Source organism: Malaya genurostris, chromosome 2 (assembly GCF_030247185.1).
Source record: "Malaya genurostris strain Urasoe2022 chromosome 2, Malgen_1.1, whole genome shotgun sequence".
Lineage (NCBI taxonomy): Eukaryota > Metazoa > Arthropoda > Insecta > Diptera > Culicidae > Malaya > Malaya genurostris.
In genome coordinates, this window is record NC_080571.1 from 4410948 (window position 1) to 4437103 (window position 26156).

General features: G+C 35.3%; 1 protein-coding gene across 1 annotated transcript; it reads right to left on the bottom strand.

The window, feature by feature from the left end:
* Positions 1–9848: 9848 nt before the first annotated feature.
* LOC131432986 (uncharacterized) lies at positions 9849–11796 on the bottom strand. The gene is made up of 6 exons (XM_058599687.1): positions 11715–11796; positions 11525–11655; positions 10995–11453; positions 10603–10941; positions 10380–10539; positions 9849–10327 (listed from the first exon to the last, which is right to left on the bottom strand). Exons 1-6 carry the CDS (start codon positions 11794–11796, stop codon positions 9849–9851), a joined length of 1650 nt encoding a protein of 549 aa, XP_058455670.1.
* Between the last annotated feature and the right edge of the window lie 14360 nt (positions 11797–26156).

Sequence of the window (26156 nt, forward strand, 5' to 3'; positions counted from 1 at the left end):
CGGAAATGCATGACCATGAACTAGAAGATCTCCTAGGCTCGTTAACAACTACACCTGTTCTGGCTATTTTCGATCCACACAAGCCAATTGTTGTACAAACCGATAGTTCGAAGGATGGCTTGGGAAGTGTATTAATCCAAGATGGAATGGCTGTGGCGTATGCGTCTCGTACACTTTCGAAAAGTGAACAAAAATGGGCACAGATTGAAAAAGAGCTGCTCGCAATTGTTTTCGCTTGTGAACGTTTTCATTATTTCTTATATGGTCGCTCTTTTGTAGTACAATCTGACCATAAGCCCCTCGAGTCATTAGCCAAGAGAGACATTGATGACGTGACACCTCGTCTTCAAAGGATGTTTTTGCATCTATTGAAATACCCTGGAATAAGTATACATTACACGCCTGGTAAGGATATGCTGGTTGCTGATTGTCTGTCTCGAGCAGCTCTTCCCGGAAATACTGGTTCATGAGAAGAGTTGACCGGATTGATTCATGCAATATCACAAACCGTATGCCTATCACCTGATAATTATAAGCTGTATTTGGAAACGCTAAACAACGATGAACGTTATCGTCGGATCATTGGATATGTGGAGCATGGATGGCCATCATATCATCAATTGGATGACCTTAGTCAGTTGTTCTATAAGCATCGTCACTCACTACACTATGAAAACAGATTATTATTGAAAGAGCATCGTCTAGTTATCCCGTCGTTGTTGCAAGCAACAATATCTAAGTGGCTGCATGCGCCTCATTTAGGTGTAGAAAAAACTCTCGCTCGAGCTAGGAATCAATTCTTTTGGCCTGGAATGACGAACGATGTTACTGAACTCGTAAAAGGATGTCGTGTTTGTGAAAAATTCACTCGTAATATTCAAAAAGAGCCCCTACATCAAGATGCTTCTCCAAGTTATCCTTTCCAACGTGTTGGAATTGACCTATATGAGTATGCGGGCCATGATCATGTCTCGATCATAGATGCTTACTCCGGATACGTCATATCACGACAATTGGGTGAAAAATCAGCTCTTCATGTGATCAAAATTCTAGATCGCGTATTTAGTGATTATGGATATCCTACGCAAATCAGATGTGATAACGTCCCGTTTAATTCAGCTGCATTTGACTCGTTCGCTAATGAATGTAATATTGAATTCGTGTTCTCTAGTCCTCGATACCCTCAAAGTAACGGATTGGCAGAAAAGGGAGTGGCTTTTGTAAAGAATATTTTGAAAAGATGTTATGAAACAGATGGTGCTGAATCATTTAGATATCGTTTGCTTGAATATAATACTACTCCTATAGCTAGTATGGGTCTGTCTCCGGCTCAACTGTTTTTTGGGCGTCAACTGAAATCTCGCCTTCCTATATCCAGTGAATTACTTCTGCGGAATATTCTCGATGAATCTCATGTTGCCAGAAAGATAGAACGCAAACGCCAGTATCAAAAGCATTATTACGATCGCTCATCGAAATCATTACCAGTCTTGAATGTTGGTGACAGTGTGATCTTTAAAAAGAATGGCAAAGAATGGCACTATGGACAGGTGGTTCGGATTGCTAATAGTAGATCTTATATTATTAGGGATAGTTTCGGAAATCACTTCCGAAGAAATAGACGATTCATTACTAAAACGAGGCAAGGGGAAAATGATAATGAGTTGCTATACGAAGACCATATTCAAAAGTATTTAAATCGTTCTGATCGTCCAGCTAGAGTAATTAGTCAGCCGTCGTTTCGTACTAACAAAACGAATCAACAATTACAAGCTAATCAAAGTGATGATACAGTCATAGCACAGTCGCCTGAAGCATCGTTAAGTCTTGAGCCTGATAACGACAGCTCCTATTCAGTAAGTGATTCCGAAATACCGATTGACGATGAATCAACCAATTCAATGTCTGCTATGAACGAGACGTCTTCCAGTAATCCATATCATACCCGTAGTGGGCGTATAGTGCATCCTTCTAAGCGATTTGATCTTTGATCATATAATAGATTAGCTATTTGAAAAAGAAAGCGTGTAACAAGATTGATTATTAAATAATTGGCAACACTTATATTTTAGAGTCAGTCAGTATAACTCATAGTCAAGTATCGGAAGACGCGTACGTTAGTTAACACCGTGAAATACATATTATTTGTAATACTGTACACCTGCGTATTATTACATTAAAAGTTCAAAACTCATTACACTCTGGTCATAACATACATAGGTAAACAAACCCATATACATTGCAATCATGAAAAAAATTAAACTGAATTATTGTTCGAGTATTTTCGATTACATTTATTCAGTTCAAGTACTGAAAAGAAGCAAGCTGTTTGTAATACTGCGGTTTTATGTTGCCGCACGAAATTAACATGAATACATTTCTGAAATTTAAATCAAGAAGCAGATTCATTTCCACTCCATTTGAAAACGTAAAGAATTTTTTCAAGCATGCTCTTGTACACAATTAATCGACGAACTTTTGAAATTATAATAAAAAAAATTCTGTATTTTTCATGTATTGTTTCAAGTCTAATACAATTTACGTCATCCATATGTGTAGTTTTAATCAAAGGCTTTTAGGTTTTGCAGCTTTCTTTGTAGTATTTTATCATATTTATTAGGAGATATTGCTTTAGCTAATATACCTGGAGCAACCCATTCTTTGTAGTCTTCATAATCTATTTAGGTACTATTGAAGAGTCAAATACACGCTAATAGCACGAGATTGTGATGCTTTTGGCATATTCTATATATTTTCAAGGTGTTCGGACAAATTTTTCAATTTACTTGAGTTAGATATATGGGTAAAAACATTATTTGCTCATTGCTATCGAGCGAATAAGCTTTTTCCTACAATCCGTTTGAGCGACGTTTTCAATCCACATTATTCAGAAATTTTATTACAAACTACAGTTACTGGGCATAGGTTAGTTTCGACTTACTTTTGTTATTTTAAGTAAACACCACGCAGCTTCAATTAATATGCTTTCTAATCAGTTCGACTTGTACATAATATGCCAAACACACAAAATATATATAACGATATACAAAACAATGCATTAAAATAAAGATTATCAATACTAATATGTTTATGAAAATCTAAGATGTTATCGATAACTACCTAAATAAATAAGAAACGTATTCGAAAACTCATAGTCGATAGTAATAAGGCTTTCGACCATTTCGTTTACGAGCTCGATTGTTTTGGTTCCATAATGCCAAAACTTCTCGATAATCTAATACTTCTTCGAGTGAAGTCGAACAAAGCTCAATGATCGACTTCGAATCGAGAACCATAATACGAAACGTGGTCGATTCGATAAAATTTCAGTCGAATCGAGATACATAATGCCACCCCCGGGTTTTCTGCCTCTTCCTGGTAGCTCATCCAAAGAATAATGTTCCCCAAACTTATTAATGATGGTTTCAATACTGGCATGATGAATTCCAAACCGAAATTTTCGCATAGTAATACCCTTCTTACTTAGCCATGTGTCCAGAACCTTAAAGTTCACTTCCTTTTCAATACGCGACATTTTGAAAACGCAGAATTTCAACCGCACAAACAAGTAAACAAACGAAAGCTCACAACCAAACGCGCAGCATACTGTGATCTGAGCATAAAAACCCTTAGCAAATACATGCGTACAACACAAATGCAATTTGCATTACAAATTACTGACCCACAAGTTAAAATGCATGAAATGTCAATTTAGTGTTCGTCCAAGTGGATCAAATAAACTCGTCACGCAAAGAAGAACCAATCAATCTGCATCACCCTACATTAACTCTTTTTTTTTCTGGAAAGCTATCTTTTCCTTGGAGCAAAGCAAGGATAAGCTAAGGAATCTCAAACAAAATTCAGTGCTGAATGGGGCGTTAAGGTGAATTCCTCAATAAGAGAGGAAAATTAGAAAGCTCTTTGAGCTTCTCGAAGGACTTTGGGTGATCTGCGGAACAACATTCGCCGTGAAATTGCCGAAATTGATACCGATACGTTGAAAAAAGTAGCCAATAATTTCTCAAAACAGTTCGAAAATTGCATATCAAGTCATCATCAGTCATTAAATATTGTTTTTAAAAAATAAACGGTTGCAAACTACTGAAGAATAGTTGTAAATGAACGTAAAGAACTGAATTTAGTGAAACAAAACTACCTTATAGGAAATTAACTAATGAATGATAGTTTTTCAGTTTTTTCTTCTTTGTACTAAGAGGGCCGACTTTCAAATAACATTCGAAACAGTTCGCTCGTTCAGTTGAAGTAGTGAATTGTCTGTACGTGTATGTATGTCGATTGGTCGATTGGGTATATTTGATTAAAATGTGCACTTAATTTTCTCGGAGATGGCTGAATCGATTTTCGTAAATTTAGATTAAAATAAAAATTCGTTTGAAAAACAGTGAAAAATCAGAAGAAGTGTATATAACATCGATTCGAATAGCAAGTGTTTATGATTGATGCTCAACCAATTGCCTATTAGTCACATTAGTTTGCGATATCCGCAGCCAGAAGCCCAGCAAGTAATGTTCAAAAACCATCCAAATTGAACTTTCATTTCGGTTTGATTGTTAGATATCTACTAAGATTGACTCACAGAAAAATGATTCAAATGGAAAATTTCATCATGCAGGTCGGTTGCTTTAAACTCTACATTGCAAATTATTTTGATGCGATAAATCGTTTTTGTCTGATTCATGAATCAGGCCCGTACCCAGGATTTCTTTTCGGGAGGGGCCCAAAGATTAAAAATTAGTTTACCGAAGATTGCTTATGTTCCTAATTCTCGGTGTGCCTTTTACGGGTGTTAAACTTCAAACTTTTCCATTTGAACTGATATTGCATTACATTTCATTACGTTTACTGTTTTGTAATTTGTGTAACACATGTCTGAGACTTTCTAAATAATTATATATCTGCTTTTGATTTAGGGAGGGGCCAGGGGCTGAGTTTAGATTTTGGTTCTGAGCCCAGTTTAGATTTTGTTTTTCGTTTATTGCAGCGTCACTTTTGAAGACGTTTTGTGATTTTTGACACTTATCATTCTGTGTTTTCGGAAACAAAAATCGGTCACCGATAATCCACTTTTTCCAATATTTTTTAGTCGAACTTTAAAGCTTTTGCCTTACCTTTCTTTGTTCGTAAGAGAAAAAGCGAAAAATCATCTTGAAGAATATTTATTTTCAATTTAAAATTAATATTTGAATAAAAACTTTACACAATTTAAGTAGGAATTACTTAGGAACGTTCTCACATCTAAAATTTAGGCCGTCATTTTGAAATCAAATATAAAATTATTGTTTTCAAAAGCATTTTCAGGAATGTGAAATTGGAAAATATGTTTGTTACTGCTGTTTATTGAAGTATAGCATTTTGCGGGTTGAAAGTCAAAAACATGATCGACAAAAGTGTTTGAACTCTCTTTTTCTCAATTCTCTAGTATAGTTTTATCTGAAATATAACGGCCCTTAATATAATATCTGGACTTGCTATAATCTCAATAAAATCTGAATGTTTGCTTCTGATTTGGAATCATATTTATAACATAATGAGATATAAATATCAGGATCATATATAATTTTGATAGAATACTGTTATGCTCTGTTGATCGGGGCGATTCGATGAAAATTTTGAAAAATTTCCCACAACCAAAAACATACAGACATTTGAAAAACTTTTATCGATCTGCAGGACAAAGATGGCTGAAAAATTCGGAGGATTTTCCGAGTCTTATCAAAAATAGCGCAGAAAAATGAGTGTTTTTGTGACCTTTCACAATTATTACACACATTCAAACTAAAGCGTATTTTCTTCAGTTCATTGAAAAATTGATCTTGTTCTGTGGAAAACTTAGAAAGCTTTACAAAACTAACATCATTCTGTTTATAAATTGAATTAGTATCGTTGCAAAATAAAATTATTTGAAAAAAAAATTGTCATGTCATCGCATTAGTTTTCCAAATAGTTGTGAAAGATCACAAAAAAACTCATTTTTCAGAGCTATTTTTGATAAGACTCGGAAAATCCTCGGAATTTTCCTGCCATTTTCAGCCAGCAGATAGATAACAGTTTTTCGAAGGTCTGTGTGTTTTTGGGTTTGGCAGTGTTTTTCCATCGAAATTTTCCTGAAACCATCCGCGCGCATGATACTTGGACGACGGCCCTAATCCACCTAGTGGTGTGATATTGCCTTTCTCTTTCTTCATAGCAGTCTCAAGAAAAAATTTTTTTTAATAAATAATTTCGCAGACTAATTTGGGCTGATTTTTGACACCAATTGATTCAGATTGAATTGAAGCATTCTTCAGTGTTTATATCACAGAGTAGGCATAATTTTTCCAACCAAGCGCTTGACATTTGCGTTGCCTATTTGTACACTCAAAAAATATGTCACTTACTTTTCAGATGCAAAACCATATAAATATTTTCCATAATGTTTTACACGTAAACGATACTGTTCTCACACATAGCATTCATATGATCCATACAATAAAAACTATTGTTGATAACATATGCATTATATATGTGCCTCACTTATTTATCATGGGAATGTCACATACATATTATTTGAAAACTATACATCTTCTATTTGAATAATATGTATGTTTCATGTGAACTTCATTTACCTATCATAGGAAAATCACATGGAGCTTACCTGAAATTGGTATAGCTTTTATTTAATTTTCAAGCAACTTTTATGTGCTGTTATAATAATTATCAAATCTATTTTCCCACGACAAAAGGGCCTAAATGCAAGTGACAGTTTCTCTTTGTTTATTTTCTCTTTCACGAATTATCGGATTGATTTTATATTTAATGCAGACGATTAATATTCGAATCATCGAAGAAATTTTTATACTGCCTCGAATCGAAAGAGAAAGTAAATAAAGAGAGGCTCTCGTTTTCAGTTAGGCCCTTTTGTCGTGAGACGAAATGTTTTAATAAAGCTGCATGAAATGTTCAAAACGACGAATGTAACAAAGAGAGGTTCTCTTTGTTTACTTTCTCTTTCGATTATTACGGTACTCTTAGCAATCCTTCTTTTCAATCATTTACCGATATTAATAACTAAGGCTATCATCTTTTAATCTGCACTGAAGAAATTGCCGAAAAAAGCAGGAATATTTTGCAATAATCGAAAGATAAAGTAAACTAAGAGAGTCTCTCTTTATTACATTCGTCGTTTTGAACACTTCATAAGAGATTTCACTACATATTGCCTATCCGCCAGACTATATGTTAGCGTAGCTTTAATGTTTACCAAAATAGTGTTGTTTCGATTGTGGCAGGTAAACATAAATATATACAGGCAGTTGCATTACAGATTTATGTTTAACAAATTTATTTACTATTTTACAAAGATAGATTAGACATCAACATTGTTAGAAAAATTGTTTTTAATTCTAAAATAAAACTGATTGTGAATACAGTGCAATGTGATAGGAGGTCCATCAAATATACTTATTTTAAAAATATCTGCTATGGAAGTGCTCTCTATGGCTTCGTATGCTAAGAAATGCTCATTGAACTTTCCTACTTTCCATGCTTTTACAACTAAATATGGATTGTTATTGTGACATATGATTTCAAGTATTTCATATAAATGCATAGTTTTGTGTACATATAGTGTAACAAAATAACCGTTTCTATAACTAGTACCTTTGTACTTAACTAGGCTAGAAAACATTATGTTGAATCCTGTGTTGATATTTATTGGTTGTTGCAGGTTGGCGAAATAATTGCGAAATTGAATGTTCGATGTTTGAAAAGTATTGATATTGTCTAATCTAAAAAAGTTTTTACTATAAGCATCATGAGCAAACTGCAGCAAAGCTTTCATACATAGTGTAAAACATATGTTTTTGCGAGAAGACATGATGTGCGCATATTGCTTAAATCCTCTATGCTTAGCCTCATATCTGAAACACATCATTTTTTCTGCTGGACCTGATATATCAATGATGGATGGATAGTGCACCAAGAAATGGTGTTTCGGTTTGAGGATTTTGTTAAACAGCTCTATGTACAGCTTATGGTGAGTATCAATAAGATCTCTCAGTAGGGTGAGATCTTCTATCTCGAATGATCTTTTCATGCAGAAATCAACCATATTAATCAATACCGTACAGTATTTCCAAACTGGTTCGTTAAATGGAATATATGGCCCTGCAATGAATGTAAAATAATGTGTAAAACTGCGCATTTCACTTGACGTCATTTTAATTGCAACTTTTTTACTCTTTTCTTTGCTATTATATTTTTCAGTAATATTTGGCATTCGTTTCAGTTCACTGTCCAAACATGTCTCGCTTACTATCAGTCTGCGCATATTAAATTCGTTAAGAGTGAAATATTTCTTTTGGTATATGAAGTAATCTAAAATTTCCGAAAATCCATATTTACATACACCTGAACTGAAAAGATCGTGCATAGCATCGATACTTTTGTTTTCCATAACATGGAACGACGGCAGTTGATTAAATATAGAGTAACCAGATATTCCAGTTTCACCATGATTATTAATTTCAATATCTTGATCATAATCTTGTCGTCGACGTAAACAATCTGGGTGTTCTTTGGAGTCTTTGTTAAGAAGATCTTTAGGACGTCGACAAAATCGACAATAAAAAGTGGCATTAAATCCTCCCGATAATAGTAGAGTTGAATGAATTCCTAAATTATCTCCCTGAAACAAGCATAAGACAGGTCGAACAAACTTCATTTCTCCCTTTACAGTAATATTAATTCCGCGATTCTCTAATTCTATAAATTTATCAATTAAAGGAGTTATTAATTTGTTAATGCCATGCTCTTATATGTCAGCTTTTTTTATCATTCCTGCTATAAATATGTTGGTGAGTTTTGCAATGAATTCTTCGGGAATAGATGGAATACTATAGTAAATGCCACATATACAATGGCGATTACTATGGGAGCTTTGACAATCATTGATTTCAAACTCATCAGAATATAGCCAAATTGGTAAAAGTAAGTCATGTTTATATTTTTGTATTATTTCTCTCCATTTTGATCCATTGACAAAGTTTCGAACACTTTGACTGTGCTTTAAAAACGTTGTGTTTTCAAATATTCGCGCAAATACCTCGTTACATTCAAGATATATTTTAATCTGTGATTCTATCGGCATCATTATTAAGAAATTTTTTGTTTTTTCTATTTCAGGTTCCATTTCAAGATTTAACGATTGTACTCTAAGATCTGTATCATCTAAAGTTACCATTAATGGCAACTCAAGTTTTGTTGAGACTAGTAAATGTTGGAAAAATTTATGATCGGAGTTTATTGGACTAAACATATTTCGCAATTTCGCCATATAACTGCCAAACCTATATTTCGTTTCTGGAGTTGCTGAAGATATGTCCAAGCTTTCAATTTGATCTGCTATGTCTGTGAAAATGTTAGTTACTTCCTGCTGTATCTCATAAACGTCTTTTCTGGTGAAATTATTTTTCGCGTGCATACTTAATGTAAACTTAACTGCTGCGTTATCGATTCGTTCTAATCCACAAATGAATTCGTCCAAGGGTGAATAATCGCCAATATTTAATATACGTTTTTTAACAACATGGTCTGAACCTAACAAGAACTCTTCTACTGAATGTGCTTTCTGACCATCTATCACTTTGTTCGGTGTACACGGTTTATTTTCAAGTCCTGGATGATGCCTGATATGCTTTTGAAATGGGTATAGCTTAGTAAATATTTGTTTACAGTTTGGCATTGTGCATTTGTAGAGATAACTTACAGGTACTTCGTGTAGTAATTTCAAATGGTTTAAATACTCATTGCCGTTTGAGAACGTTTGAGCGCAGCCTTGAAGCATACAGCTAATCATTGTTATATGATACTCCTGCCTCACAACCACTTAAATAATGTAACAAATTATTGATACTGGCATACGACTCTCGCTGTTTTATATCATAAGCAAAATGCTTTATGAAATTCCAAACTAATTTTGAAATTCTTGATGACTGTAAACCAAATACTACTGATAGTTTAATCAGTACATCAGTGGCTCGTCTTGCTGACTTGAATTCGTAGCAGATATCATTATATTGAACAAAAAACCGTCCTTCAAGACTTTTATAGTCACTGCCCAGTGCAATTAGTTTTGGTACTACCGGTAAATTTCTTTCTATATATGTTTCGTAAATGTTTTGTACTTTCAGTCTTGCTTCGGAAAGAGATGCTGCGAAAATGATCGTGTCCTCTTGAGCAAGACGAATAGTGGGTTTAAACCGGAATGCTGCTGAGGTAGGTGGTAACACAGTATTCAATAAAAGCAACAGTGCGCAGTGTTTTGTATCTAAAAATATTACCATTAAATAAACCATTTTATTAGTATTTATGATTCATACCATCACTTGCCAAACTATCGGTCAAAGCCTTGACCAGTTCATTAGCTGATGGATCCACCGCTTTTGTAATTGCAAATGATAAAACTGCTGGTATCACAGTTGCTATTTTTTGAGAATAATTGCTTGCGCTGGCATTCAGAAGACGAAAATCAATGTCGATCTGCAATAATAGAGAAAATTTGAAATTATATTGAGAATAAAAAACAAACCAGTTTGTACTCACGAGTTGATATCCGTGAACGCTTTTGTAGTGTGAGAATGTGTCTAGAAGTTTGGGAATGACTCTTTCTTTCTGAAGAAATTGTTTACGGTAACCAAAGCTTGTTGACCATGTTTCTAAAACAGTTGACCATGGTTCGTGATTCAGAAATAACCATTCAGTAGCATCGTTCTTATCAAACTCACGGGAGGGTTCAACTGTTTGCGTTAGTTTTAGGTTTTTAAAGTGATTTTCTTCTTTGGAGTCACTTTTTCGCTTCTTCTGCTTTAAATTGCTTATTTTGTTTGCTATTTTGCCCCCAGGATTACGGCGATCTCCTCCTCTAGCGATAAAATAGTTTTCCTGCAAGAGATTATTCTTTTATGGTTCAATTGTTATCGTAAGAACGTAGTTACCGTTCTTTCAAATTTGAAAAGCGTGGTTACGGCCAGTGCATAAGCCTGTAGATCTTCGTTTCGTAGTTTCTTTTTTAGATTCAAGTGAAACTTAGCAATGACACCAGCAAGATGCAGCTGCTTTGCTTCAGACAGTTCTCCAAATTCAGACCGCTCAAGAATTTCTTTCCCTTCCTCTGTGCTCATCAGCAGCACCTCAAGTGCACTGGGAGATAGTACGGAATTACTTTCAGTTGATCGTAGTGACAGTGCGTGTTTTTCTGAGACGATAGTGTGAATCTTTTTCGCAGTAATACTAGCGAAGTTTAGTTGCCCGTTCGTAAAGCTTTCGGTGAAATTTTCTTGTTCGTTCGAATCAATCAATGCAATACTGTCCTCAGAAACTTGATCGATATTTGCACACGGTTCCTCTGCGTTTTCGGTTTCTGGTGCATTCAGTACTCTTAATATTTTGTGTTTCTGAAAATAAATAAATGAAATAGGTTGTGAAGGTTGACAGAAATAAGGCTTCAACAATATGTGTTAATTACATTTCGTTGTCTCCAGGCTGCGATATTATTAAACAAATCGTCATACTTCCATGCAGTTTCCGTCGGTTCTAAATATGTTTGTAGTTGTTCGACTGTGATTGTGAGCAACTCAAATACTCCTATTCCGCACTCTGAAAATTTTAAAGCTAAATGATTGTACTATTCTTTATGATCAGTAGGATGTACTTACGTTCAAAAACTTCCAGTAAGCTTTTCGGGAATGCTAAATCCGCGAGCGACGTATCTAACAACGTCTCGTTACTTGACGCCATTTTGAAATTCTTATTTTTTCACAGTTTACTATCACATAACATTCATGTGTTTTTTCACATAAGGTGTATGTGCTGTGCACTTAAGAGCTATCGGTTTTCCGATTAAAATTTACATATAAACACATAAATGTCATATGATGCATATAAATATAATGTGAAAGGTAGTTTTTAATAAGTATATGCTTTTTCACATACAATTAATGTGTCGTTTGGGCTCAGTGTATGAGAAGAGTGATGCTAATTTAATAAACGAGCTTAATCCACCTAGCAGTAAGATGGTACCTTTTTTATCAATCCGCATGTTTTTTTTTTTGCATGAATATTCTTCGGTGTTTCAGTTTTCATGACATTATATTAATGAGTCTTAGAATTGCATAAAACGTAGAGATTTAGTGTCATCTCAAAAAAATTTTTTTTGAGATAACACTCCCAAGTAGCAAATGTAACTTATTGAACTTTCAAGATGTTTTACAATTGATTTAGAAATGTTATTTATGTTAGATATGTTTTGAAATATATTTTAAAATTGGTTTTGCAACTTATCACTGTTAAGTTTCACAATACTACCGAAAAAATCACCGTAGAACAACTTTAAGTGCATCTAAAACAATTGTGCAGTAAATCACCAACTTGTTAATGTTTCACTAGAATTTTTAGATCAGTGTGTGCAGTTTTCTTCAGTTTTAGAACAAAATTGATATAAAATTCAAACCTTGCAAAAAAGTTGTGCAAGATGTTTGAATTGAACGCAAAACTTGCAGACATGTGATTATCATAAACGTTGCAGGAATACAGCATTATATACGCAATGAAAACAAAAATCAATCAGATAATTTGTATTCGGTTTTTATCTCGCAAAAAAAAAATAAGCAGATCTGACATCACTTTTTGAAGATATTGAACGAAAAGTTAATTTCATCATAGTTACTCCCATACTTATATATTACCGCTTGTGCAACTTGTTTTTGCAACTCCAGCACACGGACTTACCAAAATAATACCTACAGTGCGTATCACAAAAGTCGGGTCCGCTAAGATGAATGACTATACTGTATTGTTGTTCAATTCAACTAGAAGATTAAAACTGATAAAAAACAAAAAGTAGAGAATATCTTTCCGAAATATTAAAATGTTAATGTTTACTTTTATTTAGATAATATATGTCAGTACGTTGGGCGAACCTTTTTCTATTCAACTCACTGTTATCATCGATGCCATATTGGAAAATACTCAAGCAAAATTTATTTCGAGATTTTTCTGATTTAATTACACATTAGTTTGATTCAAATCGACTGAAAATTTGAAAAATGTTTGAATACATGTAGTTTAAATACCATTCCGATGATTCTCATTAAAAATAATAGATTTTGTTATATGTTATTTTCACAGTAATTGGTGCACAATCAGTAAAACGCGTTGATTCAAAGGCGCTTGAAAATTTCGGCCGTACGAAGACATGTTTCACCATAAAAATGCAGTTCGTTGTCGACTTTTCAATTACAAAAACACAAAAGATCAATTATTCAATATGTAGGATTATCATTTTTCATGTGCAGATTATTTTACTAGATCCAAGTTTGTGTTAAGAGCCGTTGTATTGAAAATCAAATGTGAAACTTATCCATTCGAAATTAAGTTTACATGTTTTTGTAAACGTCATTCCATTTTTTGTTTACATTATTTACGTAGTAGTTCTCACGAGTTTCACAATTGTTTTTTCGCTGATTTTATTACTGCCTTTGTGATGGGATCGAGGCATAAGTTTTTGTATCAGTTGCACAATCGTTGTGCACAAATGTTCGTAATAACGGATGGACTTGAAAATATTTTGCATAACACAGAAAAATTGCGCTTTTTCAATAACACAACAGTTACTAGAATAGTGATATAAACTAACGTGATAAATTGCACAATCAGTAGAAAAATACAGGACAGCAACTTAACATGCTACTTGGGCTGAATCTCGACGTTTCATGCAATTCTAAGACTTCTGGCATAAAAAAATCGATTTCGAAAATTTCATGTTTCAAAAATTTTCAAACTTTAACCACTGGGCATGTCCGATTTAACAGATCGACTGAAAAGTTCGTATCGTTTCTATGAGAGGGCGCCACTAGAATTAAATCCATACAATTTTCAGTTAGTACCAACCTTCAAAAGATACGTGTATAAATTTGACAGCTGTCTGATTATTAGTTTGTGAGATATTGCATTTTGAGTGAAGCTACTTTTGTTATTGTGAAAAAAATGGAAAAAAAGGAATTTCGTGTGTTGATGAAACACTACTTTTTGATGAAAAAAAGTGCCACCGATACCAAAAAATGGCTTGATGAGTGCTATCCAGACTCTGCACCGGGCGAAGCAACAATTCGTAAGTGGTTTGCAAAATTTCGTACTGGTCATATGAGCACCGAAGAAGATGAACGCAGTGGACGTCCAAAAGAGGCTGTTACCGATGAAAACGTGAAAAAATCCACAAAATGATTTTCAATGACCGTAAAGTGAAGTTGATCGAGATAGCTGACACCCTTCAAAGGAACGTATTGGACATATTATTCACGAATATTTGGATATGAGAAAGCTTTGTGTAAAATGGGTGCCGCGTGAGCTCACAATCGATCAAAAACAACAACGAATTGATGATTCGGAGCAGTGTTTGGAGCTGTTATATCGAAATAAAACCGATTTTTTCGTCGATATATAACAATGGACGAAACATGGCTCCATCACTTCACTCCGGAGTCCAATCACCAGTCAGCTGAGTGGACTACACGCGATGAACCGAACCCAAAGCGTGGAAAGACTCAACAATCGGCCGGTAAGGTTATGGCGTCTGTATTTTGGGATTCGCATGGTATAATTTTCATCGACTATCTTGAAAAGGGAAAAACCATCAACAGTGACTATTATATAGCGTTATTAGAGCGTTTGAAAGACGAAATTTCAAAAATACGGCCTCATTTGAAGAAGAAAAAAGTTTTGTTTCATCAAGACAATGCACCGTGTCACAAGTCGATGAAAACCATGCTGAAATTGAACAAATTGGGCTTCGAATTGCTCCCTCATCCACCGTATTCTCCAGATTTTACCCCCAGTGACTTTTTCCTGCTCTAAGACCTCATGAGAATGCTCGCTGGTAAAAAATTTAGAAGCATTGAAGAGGTAATCGCTGAAACTGAGGCCTATTTTGAGGCAAGGGACAAATCGTACTACAAAAATGGAATCGAAAAGTTGGAAGATCGCTATAATCGCTGTATCTCCTCTGATGGCAATTATGTGGAATAATAAAAACGAATTTTGGCAAAAAAATGTGTGTTTCTATTAAACGATACGAACTTTTCAGCCGAACTGTTAGCTTAAATTTTGCATGAGGACTTTTTTTAGAGGTGCTAGGTGCTTAAAGAGGTGATCCCAAAATATTGGCACCCTTATATATATATATATATATATATATATATATATATATATATATATATATATATATATATATATATATATATATATATATATATATATATATAAGAACGGTAAAAATCAACGTGTTTTGTCGATTACGTCACTTATACCACCATATCTCCGGAACCAAAACTCACAGAACTTGATCAATGGCTCGATAGTAGCTTTTAAATGAGCCGAAGTTTGTGTTACAGTTAAGTTAGTAACTTAAGGTTCATGAGGGCTTTGTGTTAAGCGTGCACGAAACACCCTGCATTAAAACAGGTACATTAGTAAAAAAACTCGTTTGAAGAGCGAAACGGTACTGATTATTAGTTTGAGTACGCCGGGAGGACAGAGAACACACAAACGACCGGACGGAAAAAGAGGTCGAAAAAAAATGTGCGCGTGTGTTTCATGTTCGCCATCGGACAGTATTTCTTTTTCTGGGGAAACGTTCTCTCTCGTCGGTTGGTGGCAAAACAGACGAGAGAGGATATTGACCCCGAAACACACGACACGAAAGGAACGAAGTTCGCCGCAAATTGGTGCCGCGCGGGCAAGAAAGGAGACGAGTTACGAATCGAACGTGTTCCGAATAGTCCAGTGGAACTCTGCCTGGCACTGCTCCGGCATACTGTCGTGAATCATAGAGAGCGACTTAAGAGAGAACGACTAGGTCCATCGGATCCGGACAACGTGAAATCAACACCCCCACCTTCGACCTCTCGAGGTTCAGTCGAACTCTCTCAGACAACGGATCTGGCAACCGGATTCGTTGATGGACGTGAAACACCCTTCCAACGGGCTTCTGAAATACACGGAGAGCACGTTCCGAGGTTTACTGGCACGGCGTCCCTCCCTGGCGGAACCGGAGGTTGAGGAGATTGAACGGGAAATACTCATCGTTTCGTGTCAACTTCCACTGTGGACACGCTCCCGATCGCTCCTACCGTGTTGGAATCAAAAGCAAGCGGTAAGACGGCCAGGATGGCAGTGAACTTTGGCAACCTGACGACAACATAAATGGTGAGTACACTAATTTTTCTTGCTATTGCCTCTCACTTAATGAACTGTAAATGTCAATGTTTGGGAATGGTTTTCGCTTTTGAGCTGAGAGACTAATTTCTTCTCTACACTGACTAATGTTTTCTAACATTTGTTAAAATCGGTTCAGCCATATTCGAGAGACTTGCGCGGTAAAAAAACAACAAGGTTTGTCGGTTACGTTATTTATACCATCATATCTCCGGAACCAGAAGCCACAGCCATTAGATCTTCGAAAAATTGGTCTAGCTCTTAGAAAATTGAGCGGTAAAAATATATTCGAAAAGTCCACACACACACAGACATTTTCCGATCTCGTCGAACTGAGTCGAATGGCATATAACACTATGGGTCTCCGAGGCTCTGTTCGATGGTTGGTTTTTTCCAGCAATTCTAATACCTTTCTGTAGAGAAAGGCAAAATGTAATCAAAAGCCGACGAAAAAAAGAAACGAAAGTTCGAAAGCGCTGGAAGCCTTTTGCTGAATTGATATCAAACTATAAAAAATTATTTATTTAGATATTTCTGTGCAACCCAGACTAGAGTCAAAATTATGAACTGTTGATGTAAATTGTCTGATTTGGGTGTGAACATGCACGTACCCAGAGGGTGGGGGGGGGGGGCAAGGGGGGTTAAAGATTTTGGTTTCAAAAAAAATATTTGGGAGGCAAAACGGCGGAGGAAGCCAAACAAAAGTTATGATATGATATAATGAGTCTAGTGCTCCTTTAGATTGCACCGTGAAATTGTATTTTCGAGGATTTCGTGGTGATCGAGACTCCACTACCGATGAAGCCCGTAGCGGCAGGTACTTCGATGCGCTTATAAAGGACAATGTCAAAACTACACGAGATGGTGCTGGATGACTGGAAATAGAAGGTGCGCGAGCCAACAGATGCAACAAGGATTAGTACATAGCGCACTTACCATAGTTTGAGTAAGATTCTGCAGATGAAAAAGATATCGACTGGATGCCGCTGATACATACTCAAAACTGAAAAAACGAACGCGAGCGTACTTCGGAAACGTGTTAGACTGTTCTGCAGCAAATTAGGTTGGACTTTTTGGTAACTGACAATGAACTAAAGCCGGAATGAGTATTCCGAGGCAGTCTAGGGAGGCTCAATGGGTTATTACGTCGGTTATCAGAGAATGACATGGCATACTTTTCATGAACAGCCTTGAAAAAGGAAAAATAAACCCATCGACAGTGAATCAATATGCATGCATTATTGGAGCGATTGAATAGCGACAAAATAGACAGCCTGTGCCTGTACATAAGAGCAACGCCATCATCAACGATTTAGGGTTCCAATGACTTCCCCATTCACATTATTCACCCAATTTGGCTTCCTCGAACTATCACGATCTCCTTGCGCTTATTTGTTTCAAACTATCAAGAAATCGATGTGAGTTTCATTTTTGAGTATTCGACCGCTACTTCCGGAACTTGAAATTGAGAATTTATTTTTGATCTGAGCCCCTCCCGAAACGAAACCCTGGGTACGAGCCTGGGTATGAAGAATGTCCATGTAAAGTTCAAAATCGAATGAAATCGCTCGTTTTTTCCCCGAATATAATTCAATATATCTTCATTTCGATTACATTACATGACATGACAAACATTCGATTTAATGTGTGGAGTTTTAAATGGACAAGGCCTTATATAATCCGTAATTTAAATGAATTACAATTCGTTTTTAAAATTACATGCAATAACTAAAGTTGAACATACCCGGGTAGAAGTGATTTGCAAACCAATAACAAATTCTGTTATTAAAACCAAACATCTCAATGGTAGAAGTTAACATTATTTAGTTTGAAATAAGAGTTAAAATATCAAAGATCATAACAAAACTTGCATGAGAAAATAGCTACAAAATATAAAATTCTGTCATTGTAATATGAAACCAAGAACAAAATATTTATAGAAGACGAATTTCTCAATTATTTTATATTTTAGCATTCAGAATAGGGTAATATCATAAGTATTTCTCTTATCTGATTCTGATGCAGTTTATTCAATAGTATTTTATTTGAAGATAGAACTACTGGATCAATTTACTTAATGAAATTGGAATAGCTCATCAATAACGAAATAAGATATTATAATTAATTTTGATGTTAAACAGATATTGTATAATTTCTTGATTCCTTGGATGCAATATCACAAAAATATCAAGTGTCGCTGTGACAACACAAAAACATCAAGCCAAGATATGATGGTAAAAGTTGTTATTATTTTGATCTTTGTTTGCTATTTACACCTACCCGGGTATACTAGCTTGTGAGATGAGAACTACGACAATGGATCCAAAAAGTATAATTTTTAAGCAAATTCAGTGTGTTCAAAAGGATACGCCTCTTGACACTGAATCGTAATTTTTGCTAGATTCATATGGGACTCATTTATCGAGAGTCTATCTTTTCTCTCAAAATGTACACACCGGAAAAAAAGTGTAGATACGAATAAACGCTGGGTAATGCCAACCATTTCTTGTTTGTTAATATAGTGATAATAACAGTTCTGTTTTTATTCAACAATAGTTTTTTTTGTTTAAAACAATCAAAATTTGTTTAAGTTCAAATCAATTGCGTTATTGTTTCAATGTACGATATTTAGGTAAAAAGCAGATTACAGGTTGAAACCATACATCGGTTTGAGACAACTGTTTTGTTTTTGTTTGATAGGCATCTAATCGTCTCAAACAATTGAAATTTTTCTGCGTGTACCAACGATTGCTCTCGTTAGAGTTTAGCTGGTCTGTTGTTGCTTTACTGAACAAAGTGGCCATTCACCAAACTTTTCACATAGACTGATGGTTGTACTTCTAGAATGTAAATCGGAGACATTAACCTATTTGACTTACTTTTTGTGGTTTCCACAAGCGTCAAGGGATTCAAATCCGTTTGTTTGTAGTTCAGCAGTCCGAAAAGTCACGAAACAAACAACTAAACAAAATTCCATAGCATTTGCAGTAGCGAATAATTCGACTTCCTATTTCGCAATGTTGATTCATAATATTCCCGTAGACTGAGCATTCGTAACAAACAGAAAAGAAGATAAGATGCAGCATAAATCTATCTGAAGTCTTTGGTGGGAAGCACATTCAAAGTGCTGCAAAGAGCTACAAATTTATACCGTTATCATTTAAATCGCACGTCCCAATTTCGCGCGACACAATGCATTTACTTCCGTCGATGCGAAGTCACAAGTTGAGCTTCAATATCGATTGCTGATAAACAAGTTGGAAAACTCCGGGAACACAATGTGCGTTCGTTTGCAGAAAAAGGAAAACTCAAGCGTAAAATGGAAATCACAATTAAATCTGATAAGCTCGGTTGTCACTGTTCTATTAACTTCTGTGCAAAGCTTTTATCACAGACATGCCAACATGAAAGTTCGTCGGAGTTCCTCTTTTTTCATCGCTGGTGTCGTATTACTTTTAATATTTACGAAATAATATTGTTCGATTAAACATCCGAATCATTTCTCTCTTTCAATTCTGAAAAACCATCTGAGTCTAACTCACATCGGTTTACTTTGAACTAAGTCCAAACATCTTCTATCGTTATAAGACAACTAAACATATTTCGCATGTTAGCTTCTATTTTAGCAGTATAAAATATCGAGTTTTATGTCTGTTTGTCGATTTCGCTATTGCAGACAGGTATTGGCATGAACATCGACGATACCCGTAAATAAATCGAAGAGTATTTCTGACAGCCTAGTAAATGTTGTTCCGCGATTGCCAAGGTAAGAGGAAACGTTGGTTTTTTTTGTTTATGTGTGTGTGTGTATGAAATGGAAAAGGGTTCATTTCCCCGGAGAAACAATAGGGCTGAAATGTCACCACTTATGATTTTAAATCTCACTTAAATCTGAACAATATGGCAATATAAAAAAAACATATAAAAATATTTCCTCAAAGATGATAATCCCGATTGTCATGAATTCACACTCAAATGATAGGTCGGCAAGACCCCCTGCTTGCTATTGACTTCGTTTCTCTTTTGAGGGGTTACATTGCTGTAGAAAAAAAAGAGAAGGACTTTTTTGAGGAATTATTTTGGGATACAAAAAATTGAGTAATCTGAATTTTGTATTAAGCACTTTTTAATATGTATACTAACGCACAAAAAAATTATCAGTTTTAAAAATTGAAAAACAAAATGGCGGCTTGGTGGCATTTCCGCGAGAATAGATCGAGAATTGCGGAAGCTGAATTTCCGGCTGTCAAAATGAAGCACTTGCCGGAAATGCCGCCATTTTGTTTTTCAATTTTTAAAACTGATCATTTTTTTGTACTTAAATATAATATTAAAAAGTCCTCTTTTTTTTCTACAGTGGTGTAACCCCTTAAGATTCTACTAACAATATTAGAAAAACAGGCTTCGTTCAAACATGCAAAAGCCGTTTTCTTCGCTATTGCTAGATAAATCTTTGGGAAAAATAACTCATTTCATTCAGAAAAATGAACTGATATTTATTTTTCCATTTTTCGATCAGCGACAGCGAAAAACTGCTTTCGCGTTATTCAACAATTTCCAAAGATAAACTCTAAATGGAAAGTTCATCCTTTTTCTATGCATCAGTGAAATACGACCCCTCAATCACCACGCGTTCTTAATATTTTGGAAAAAATAAATGCGGGTAGAAATGGGTTAGAATCTGCACACGATAGATTATTTATAGGGGAGACCGGGGCTAGTTTCCTGGGTTTCGCTTTCGGAATTTCTGTACGCTTTCTGGTTAAACATTTTAGTCAACGCTTTGCTCTGTCATGAAGATTCACCTTTTAAGTACATATGTGATCTTTTCATTCCTGTATGAAAATCAGGAAAATAGTTATTAACAATCAAATGCAGAGACAAAAATCGGCCAACCAACCCCTGAGCCGGGGTAGGTTGGCCGAGTTTTTAAAAAAATTGTGAAACACATTAATTGTATCGATAAACGTTTTCATTAGTTAAAGAAGTTAGTATGCATCATTTTTATTATGTAAGTACATGGAAAAACTCACCTTCTTGGTTTTTGAGTCTTTTTAACTATTCTGAAATTAGTTTCGGCCGCATCAGAGAACTTTTTCAGTTTCCCTTCTACCTTTTCCTCCGTCAGCGTTCGCGCTTACGCTTGGTTTCATTTTTACTCCTCCAATACTGCTTTTTTCAGAAATTTTGGATTAATTCGGAATTCACGACCTTGACGCTCCTCCAAATCAGCCATGGAGAGAAGTCTGTTATTTTCAGGATGGCTTACATCTGCAGCAGATTCTATACTGATGGACGAGTTTTGTTCCGGTTTGAGTCAATCTGCGAGAAATCCTATCAGGAACTCTAAATGCTAGAAGTTTTGATGGCATTTGATTCATAAAATATTAGAAACATCTTTTCTATCGACAATTTCCAAACTTTAATGATTCTAATCTCTTATTTTTATTTGTCAATGATTTTAATTTATTTCTATTACTTATTTCTCAGGTATATTATTTCTTATAATCATCTATATAAACATACAATCCAATTCCGTCCAAAAAAGGATAACATTGCACGAATATTCAAGTGCACTTTACTCTAAGCTAAAATTACAACTCGGCCAACGAACCTCGCACAAAACTCGGCCAACCTGCCCCAATTAATGTTTTCGAGAACAATCACGAATAATAAAAATAAAAGTAAGATTATACTGAAAACCAATATGCCATTTTGTAAAGTTTTGAATACCCTTTCCAATGGTACCACGTTTTTGGAAATCAAATATAAATTGATCCACGTTACGAAATTTACTCACAAGTGCCGAAAAAAGAAAAAACGTACTCCTGCACAAACAACAACACAGAAACACCTAAAATTACGTCGGTACGTGGGTGACCTAATGCTCCACCAAAATCATTATAGATGTAGCCACTGCCCATATTAGCCTTATCAGGAAAGCTAATCTGCCAATCGGCCGTTCGGCCAACTAGCCCGGGTTTCCCCTATAGTCGGTGCTACACTACACCAGTGCAGCGGGTCTAAACGATGAAAAAAATCATTATTTTTGCGAATTTTTCCCAGAAATATCGTTCAACAAAATAAATTCAAATGTTTTGCATGGTAAAAAGCATCAAAAGTGACACTACACTTCATTCAAATTCTAAAATTTCTTCGCATTTACAACAGAATGCGATTGAAATTCTCGTCTACTGACAGAATTTCATTCGCACGAAAAGCCCAGCCAAAATGAAGGAAATTCAACAAAATATTTGATCATCTTCTTTCTCAGTTATTCTTGGAACTGAAAGTAGTTGGGACGAAAGCGTAAACTGCGAAGAAATTTTAGGAATTAACTATAACGTATTCCGCCATGACCGTAACTATCCAATAAAAAATTTGGAGATGGAGTCTTCATTGCAGTAAGTGCTGACTTTTCATCCGACAAAATTGAAACAAATAAACACAAAGAATTTGAAGATGTTTGGACCAAAGTATTTATATCAGGAGAAAAGCATATTTTTGCCTCTGTGTATTTTCCCCCTGAAAATGCTAACTAAACAACTTTCGAGCTATTTTTTTAAACCGTAGAAAAAATTATGTCGAATATGGAACCAGGTGACTTCAACCAACGAAACGCTCACTTCATCACCGATAAACAAAATGAATCAATTCTACTTCCAATTGGAGGAGAAAATGAAACACTACAATTTCTTCTCGACAAAATTTCTTTATTCGGCTTGAATCTATCAGGAATCAGGAATCAGAACAAATTGGCTCAAATGGCACGTTCCCTTTGATATTTGGAGATTTATGCCTTGCCATCAATTTGTTTTTAGCATCATTTTCCCGATATATAAGAGGGAAGGATTGAAAGGAAATGGTAAGGGTTGGACTAGGAGGATGGGAAAAATTGACGACACAAAAACACATAAAAGCAGAAGTAAATTCTGCACCCCTAAGGGATGCTGAACAATCTGCTGAGGATCACATTTAGTGGAAGCAGAAGGAAATTCTGAACCTCTACGAGGTCCTGAACAGTCTGCTGTTAATAAAACCTCCAACCCCCGAGAGGATTTAGAGATCTTACAAAAGCGACACAATTCTGCACTCCCGGAAGAATGCAGAACGACTCGCAGTATGTACGAGCAGAAGTAAATTCGGTACTCCCCAAAGGATGCCAAACAATCTGCTAAACCCTATTTAAGGTGAATACAGAAGGGATTCATTCACTCCAGGAAGAACGATGAACTCTCCTGACTATAGCTCCTTACCACATTGGGTGAGAAACGAGAGAATATCCTTCAATTTTAGCTCCGCATACACAGACTCAACCATGTATGGAGAACCCAAAACCCGGATACGTAGCTGCGTCAATGCGGGACAGTTACATATCAGATGATATGAAGTACCATAATCGCATTCACACAAATCACACGAATAATACTCAGCACGTTGAATAGTAGCCATGTGATAATTGAGTTTGCAATGTCCAGTCAGAGCTCTGACCAGAATACTTCAATGCTACTTGGAGAAATGCAGTAGACACTTTGACATTTTCAGATTTAAATCTGGTAGAAATGCTTTTGTCTGAGCGCAAGTTTATTTATTTATTTATATCGTCAAGCAAATGTAGACTACATATAAATTGTTTACAATGTTCACTTACATACTACGCATTATTTCTACGACAAAGCTGAGATTTGATTTGATTTTTTGACATAGTAAGGTCAAGATGTTCGCAGTATTGATTGTAATGGCGCATTATTCGATTGACTGGACTGAATTTTGCATAATTTGTTTTTCTAAAAATAATTTCCTGGAACGTAATTGACGGCTAGGTATATAAAAATTTAATTGCGATAATAATGGAGCTGATTGAATGCGTTGAGAAATAATGTCGCTGATAAAATAAAGCATTGCAAAGTCGCGGCGTTCTTTAAGTGTATGTATATTGATGAGCATGCAGCGTGCTTCATATGATGGTAGAGGAAATGCTGTCCAGTTTAATTTACGAAGTGCATATAAAAGAAATTGTTTTTGAATAGATTCGATGCGTTCTTCGTGAATAATATTGTATGGATTCCATACTAGGCTGCAATATTCCAAAATAGGTCTGACATATGTAGTGTATAATAATTTAATTGTGTATGGGTCCTGAAAGTTATGACTGAAGCGTTTAATAAAGCCCAGCATGCTATTAGCTTTATTGATTATGGTATTGTAGTGTTCCACAAAAGTGAGCTTGGAGTCTAAGATTATGCCTAAATCTCTTACAATTTTACATTTTTCTACAAGTTGATTTCCTAGATGTATGTTTATAGGTATAGTTTCATTTCTCCTACTGAAAGTTATTGAGTTACATTTTTTTACATTGAGTTGGAGTAGACTTTTGCAGCACCAAATGTGGAATAGATTGATTTCGTTCTGGAATATTACAGCGTCGTTAATATTTTTAATTTCCATGAAGAGTTTCATGTCGTCTGCATATATAAGCACTTTCAGATTTTTGAGTATGAAGGAAATGTCGTTTATATGTAAAATGAAAAGGAGAGGCCCTAAGTGAGAACCCTGAGGTACGCCAGAAGTTACATTAATTGGTTCAGACAGAATGTTTTGGAAGCGGACTACCTGTACACGATTCGTTAAGTATGATTTGAGCCATTCCAGAAGAGTATGTTTTATGCCATATTTTTGTAGTTTGTGTAGAAGTAATGGTATGTCAATACGGTCGAAGGCTTTGCTAAAGTCAGTGTAAAGAGTTTCTACGTAGTTTCCGGCGTCCATTGCATTCAGAGTGAATGTCATAAATTCTAAGAGATTTGTTGTAGTTGAGCGGCCTTTAAAAAAGCCATGTTGTTTGTTTGTTATTACATTTTTAAGTTGATGAAAAAGTTTTTCATTTACAATTTTTTCAAATAATTTTGGAATGCATGAGATAATGGCTATTCCACGGTAGTTCCGAATGTTAGATTTTGCACCAGATTTAAATATTGGTACAAGAAAGGAAGATTTCCATGCTTTAGGAAAAGTACATTTATTAAGTGATAGGTTAAAAAGTAGTTGTAGTGGTAGTGTAAGTTCTTCAGCAAGATTTTTTAAAAATATTGGTGGTATACTGTCAGGTCCAGGCCCTTTTGAGGCGTCTAAGTTTTTCAGTGCTGTCGAAATGTCATGTTCTGATAGATAGTTTACAGAGATGGAGTTGGAAAATGCAGGTATGAAAGAGAAGTATTCACGGTCACGGTCAGTTTCTGAATAAGATGTATATACTTCTTGGAAAAAATTTGCAAAGTGATTGCAGATTTCTGTAGTATTTTTCCCTACATGTTCGTCGAGGTGCATTTGAGATGGAAAATTGTTGCTTTTTAGTTTAGTTTTTGTGTAGTTAAAAAAGTTCTTAGGGCAAGTCTTTATTTCGTTTTCAATTTTGCGGTTATATTCTTCATGTGCTGTGTTAATGGCTATTTTAAGTTGATTGCATAGATTTAAGTAATTTTGAAGATGAGCGTCACTTTTTTCTTGTTTGTAAGTTTTGTGTGCTTTTTGTTTCCTATTTTTCAAATGTTTTAGTTGTGAATTGAACCATACAGGTAATTTGCTGTTATGATTTTTTCTTCTTCTTTTCATAGGCAAAGTTTCGGCTAATATTTTGTTTTGTTGCAAGCTGCGTCAGTAGCTGGCATGTTTGGATGCAGCCCAAGAACGTATCTTGTCCTTTATCCAACTAGTTGAAAGTGGTAAAGCTGGTTCAGGATCAACGAAATCATTCGTTGCACCAGCTCTAGCCAACTCATCAGCCCATTCATTTCCAGTAATACCAGAATGGCCGGGTACCCATAAGAAGTAAACAGCATTTGAAATGCTGAGGTCTTCAATTTGAGTTCGACATGCGATCACTAGAT

Excerpts from the sequence above, each read along its gene's own strand:
- LOC131432986 (XM_058599687.1), bottom strand. The coding sequence starts at position 11,796 with ATGGCGTCAAGTAACGAGACGTTGTTAGATACGTCGCTCGCGGATTTA. Across the intron at positions 11,454-11,524 it reads CAGCCTGGAGACAACGAAAT|AAACACAAAATATTAAGAGT; the intron begins GTAATTAACACA and ends ATTTATTTTCAG. Across the intron at positions 10,540-10,602 it reads GCGTTCACGGATATCAACTC|ATCGACATTGATTTTCGTCT; the intron begins GTGAGTACAAAC and ends CTATTATTGCAG.